This window comes from Notothenia coriiceps, unplaced genomic scaffold (genome assembly GCF_000735185.1).
Source record: "Notothenia coriiceps isolate Sejong01 unplaced genomic scaffold, NC01 NC01_scaffold00013289, whole genome shotgun sequence".
Classification (NCBI taxonomy): Eukaryota; Metazoa; Chordata; class Actinopteri; order Perciformes; family Nototheniidae; genus Notothenia; species Notothenia coriiceps.
In genome coordinates this window covers 1-5,203 of record NW_011345990.1, presented here as the reverse complement: position 1 = coordinate 5,203, position 5,203 = coordinate 1, and the positions used below count along the sequence as shown (strand labels likewise).

Genomic DNA, 5,203 nt, shown 5'->3' with positions numbered 1-5,203 from the left:
ATCGCAATGATGCTCGAAATGTCCCTTATAGGCCTACGTCTGTTTCCGGTTATTTTTATTTTGAAATTCAGTTCCTGACGGACGCCAAAAAAGCCACAGATTATGGAATTAAAGAAATAAATAAAAACAAGGATAATTGTGTGTTATTGTTGAGCAAATAACAGTGTGTTATTTAGAAAAGAATAACAAATTAGAAGGGAAAAAAATATTTCAAAAATACAGATTTCGGTATTCTGAGGCTCCGAGCGACATTTCTTTTCCTCACAGACGGCAAAAAAAGTCCGACATTATACAATTTTTCAAATAAAAACAATAATCGTGGCTTGATTTTGAGTAAGAACATGTTTTTATGAACCCCACAGCTTCCGGTCTTCCAAGACCCGGCCGGACAAAAAGACGTGTTGCAGGCACGAAACACACTACCAATAGAAATACGTTGCTTTTAAAATCGTTCTGTGTAACACGAAAAAAAGGGGGAAATCGTGTTGGTTAACACGAATCAATAGATTAAATGTCGTGACTATAACACGAAATGCAGTGAGACTGGGTTGAATTCTAACATTGACTTCCCCTTTTTAAAAAATCACAATCAACTCAAAATGTGCTGCCCATTTGGGCTCCAAACACAACTCCCACGATTGCGCATAAATATGCATGAATTCAATCATGGCCTAAAAAGCTAATTTCACATTCTGTGTAATTTGGAAATTCCACAACATAATCACCTTCTGCTGAGAAATTACCAAATATAGAAGCAAAAATGAAGTTGTGTTATTTGATCAAGTCTAAAAGCATTTAACGGATCAATTTCTGCTGAAAGGACAGATCCCCGCCCCAGCGTGTGCTACTGGGATCTGATCATGAGTACAAAGAAACACAGGGGATTTATAAAGGAATCAGGAAACTAAATACACATTACATTTTATGAAACCGGACAATGGTCACAGTAGCTCCCTACTGCCTGTCAAATGCTAACGTACACAGGAACAACAGACGTGTTACACAAGGGAAGAAACCTCAGGGTCACAGCAAAAAGGAAGCCAGCATGACAACTTTGGGGCAAATTATAACTTAAAGAGACTTATGATTAACTGCCTTTATATTTTCTTTCTAGACCTCCTCCGGGAATGATGACGTTGCTGCAGCCAGACCACCAACTACACTGCAAGTCACTGACTAATGATAACATTAACTTAAATTAATCAAAACACGATACGTTACTAATGTCTCCGTTTGTATTCTCCAAGGGACTCCTGTGATGCAAAATCAAAAAGCGTGCCAATGACTGACTTCACCAATTCATCAAGACCTACCGAGAATGAGGTCATTCATTTTTTCATCCTTAATCTCTAGGGTTCTGCAAGGGAATATCAATAATATAGTTCTCAGATTATCTTCAGAGAACCTGAGTTGAGTCAAGGCTCCAAAAGGGTTCATATCTGTACAAAGACATGGAATACTGGTAAACTGTAAGAACACCCTTTTTTCTGTAACTAGAAAGAGCTGCCAACTTAACTTGATGTCTTAGACACTCTCCTTTTTATTCAAGGATGTATTATCATGTGGTCCTGGCCCGTTATCGGTGGAAATAATCCCCAAAAAATGAAACACAAAATGTACGTTTTGGGTAATTCTTATCAGTAAGTTAACTTTCTATTTACCGTAGCGAGATGTTAAACAATTTGATACGTCTATGTAAATGCTGCTTTAATTTGACTGGCATCAACATCTATATTTCCTTTCTTTTTTTTTTAAGGAAAAAGATCCTGTTGTGAGGCCCAAAACACGGTAAATCACCTTGAAGGCTGCAGTACATACTGTATGGTTTCACAAAATTATAATATTGGTGCTTTTCATTTGATTTATATCTTGTTAGAATCGCAAAAGGTTTCCAAGATGACTAGCAAAGCAGCACTGGGGTATAGTGAACCATTTTAAAGATTAATGAACCGTTTTTTCTATGATCTAAGTTCTAAATCAGAAAATCAGGAAGTGAAAACAGGAAACTGTCCCAATGATAAGACATCAACCAAATCAGAAATGTCAAGGTATGGAAAATTCTAACATTAAGGTATAGTTTTCTTTGGCTGTTTATACAATGAATATACAATATTAAATACTTTACTTTCTTTCAATAGGTTTACATCAGACTTTGACTGCATAGAGAAGATCGGCAGTGGATCCTATGGTCAAGTTTTGAAGGCAAGAGAAAAACTGACTGAGAAGTATCGTGCAATAAAGATTGTACAATGTGGAAGTGGAGAGTAAGTCAAACATTAAATTACGTTCCATGTTTTTTTATTAGAATTTTCCTAGTGCAATATAACATTTTAAAGATGATGTGCAAAAAAAGTAAAGTTTCAGCTGAGCTGTTTTCTTCTCCTTAGGATTGAAGAAGCTCTGCAAGAGGTGAAGACATTGTCAGACCTCGATCACCATAACATTGTGCAATACCTCATCAGTTGGTTTGAGGATTCAGGATACAGTCCAGATGAGAGTGGCAGTTCTACACAGTAAGTGACAATCCGATATCCAATAAAGATACGTACTTGAGGTATGCACTTCTTCATTTGTCTTTTCTTTCTCCTCCAGGAGTTCTATCAATTCAGCGATCGGGAACCACTACCTATATATTCTGACTGAGTTGTGTGTAAAATCACTGAGAGTGTGGATAGACGAGAACAATGACAAGAAATCTCTGCTGGACCCCAAGAGAAGAGAAGAGGCTCTTACTAAGTTTCAGCAAACAGTCAAAGGAGTGGAGTACATTCACTCTAAGATGCTCATCCACAGGGACCTGAAGGTATGAGAAAGTGGAGGGAAAAAAGTGTATTACACCACGTCGATCATGAAAACGGCTTGTTCTCAATTAAGACACTTACTTTAGTAAACTGCTATGTGTCGTATAATGTGAAAACTGCAAACGGCTGAGAAAGTGTCAATTCTCGCTGTCTAGCAATGTTGTCGTTTTTGCAGTCAGTCTGCTGTATAACCCAATAATATCACTGGTGGCTGCTTTGAGAAGTGTAGAGGTGCATATACTGTATAAGATAGTCTAATAAGCCCACATGTATAACTTTTATTTGTATTATGCTGTGTTGTTGAGGTTGCCCCATCCTGGTTCTTGTAGTGCACTGCATGTTTCCATACTTCTCAGTTTTAACCCATTCATGTATTCAAAAAAGCAAGTGTAAATCCAAAGGTAGGCATATTGAGACACAACATACACGTTTGTTCATTTATTTCCCGTGTTTAGCCTGAAAACATCATGATTGGGCAAGATGGAAAAGTGAAGATCGTAGACTTTGGTATGGTCACACTTGACAACGATCCTGAGAACCTGAGGGGGAGATCGATGTACAAAGGAACCCCTTCATACATGGCTCCTGAGCAGGTGAGATGTTCTGTACTGACAAAATGTCAAAGGGAGAGCTGGGAAGATTTTACCAAATGTTGGTTATAGCCAGTTTTGTAGGAAAATTGAAGAGAAAAAACTCAAAATGTTCAAGATTAAATTCCAGTGCTGGCCATTAAATGGCAAGTGGTGATGTCTGTAGTCTGACTAGGTCAGGGGTCTGCAACCTTTTTGACCAAAAGAGCCATTTTGCTCCTTTTTCCAAGAATAAAAAAATATACACAGGCGTACTTTAAAATAAATTAAACACAGCACTTGGGGAGTCCTCTGCACATTTGAAGGAAAAAATATATAATTAAAATGGGCCCACTTTGAAATAAATAAAACATATAGCTGCACCCTAAAAATAGTTAACTGATTGAATTATAACTGAAGATCGTCAGCTGTCTTCCTCTTCCGTGTTTTCCCTCCAATACGTAAAGGCTGCAGCACCTTTGACAACTTCTCTCTACACATCAAACATACCGGTAAACCAGCATCGCTTGCTGTGAAAGCAGATAACTCTGTCCACGCAGAATTAAATCCTGTGTTCCTCCGATATTTGTATTCTCTGATTTATCCATAGTTCGCTCATCGAGCCGGGGGTCAGGTTATTCGCCTGCAAGAAAAGGCGCTGGCGCGGGAACGTAGCAGGACATGACACATCTTTTAGTTGACCTAATTAAAACAGTTTTGTTTTTTATTTATGTGTTACAGTATCACCTCAAAATACAAGATACGAAACATTTTCAACCATGCAACAAAATATAAATAGTCCTACCAATACTTTTATTTTATTTCCTTCTTATTTGTGTCTAAGCTCAAGGGAGCCAGAGCAGAGGGCTCGAGAGCCGCGGGTTGCCGACCCCTGGACTAGGTTGATACAACCGTGCAAATTTGATGATGTGGTTGCTTGACAATTTAAAAAATAAAAACCCTATCACTAATTTCAGATTTATTTCTCGCACATTTTAAATGTAAACTTAAAGGTGGGGTAGGTAATTTTGGAGAAACCAGCTTGAGTGCGCTAGAATTTGAAAATACACAACCGGAAAAAAATCTGCCAGTTCCTTACAGAGCCCCTCCACAAACACGCACATGACCAATGAGGGCACGAGATAAGTTTGTGCACAGATGGAAGGCTGACAGGCAGGTAGGTCATCCAGTTACTTTAGCCGGGCCGGCTCAGATGATTGGTCGTGCTTTTTACAGCGCCACGGCTTCCACAGATGAAATATTTTTATGGATTTTTTTTTTTGTCAAAGCACTTAACATATTCCTTACTATCGGGATGTTAAGAGCATTCCTTGGAATATAACAAAGTGTATCTCGAGCCGGTTTCTCAAACTTATCTACCCCACCTTTAAGATATATACTGTACAGCTGCATCTTGCCTCAATATTGTGTTTGTATTGTATCAAAACAGAAAAGGCAAAAGCCTTGTGGCCGAAAAGTTGATATCTTTTCTTTGGGGTTGATATACTTTGAACTCCTCTGGAAAATGTCCACCCGTTATGAAAGGGCCAAGGTGAGTTTTCTAGCTACGATTCCACATTTTGCTAACTGTAAGTCTTGAAACTATGTCAGTTCATCAGAGCATGATGGAGCAGATTTTTCAGCTCTGTCATTACTGTAACACGTCCTTTCACTGCACAGGGTTGGACCGACCTCAGAGAGCAGAAATTTCCCAAGGAGTTTCAACACAATTTCCACCAAGAGGTCTGTTATTTTGTCAATGTTCATGCAATTTAGTTGTTTAGTATGTTAACATGCTCTTAACCCTCTTGTGTAACTAAGGACATGTTACGC

General features: G+C 38.5%; 1 protein-coding gene across 1 annotated transcript; it reads left to right on the top strand.

The window, feature by feature from the left end:
* Positions 1 to 1,055: 1,055 nt before the first annotated feature.
* LOC104947870 (interferon-induced, double-stranded RNA-activated protein kinase-like) lies at positions 1,056 to 5,113 on the top strand (the record flags this gene model as incomplete). The annotated part of the gene is made up of 10 exons (XM_010773983.1): positions 1,056 to 1,164; positions 1,248 to 1,323; positions 1,757 to 1,788; positions 1,971 to 2,048; positions 2,139 to 2,264; positions 2,388 to 2,513; positions 2,593 to 2,803; positions 3,257 to 3,394; positions 4,821 to 4,922; positions 5,051 to 5,113. Coding segments are annotated over exons 2-10 (918 nt in total), but the record flags the coding sequence as incomplete, so codon positions are not given.
* Positions 5,114 to 5,203: the final 90 nt, after the last annotated feature.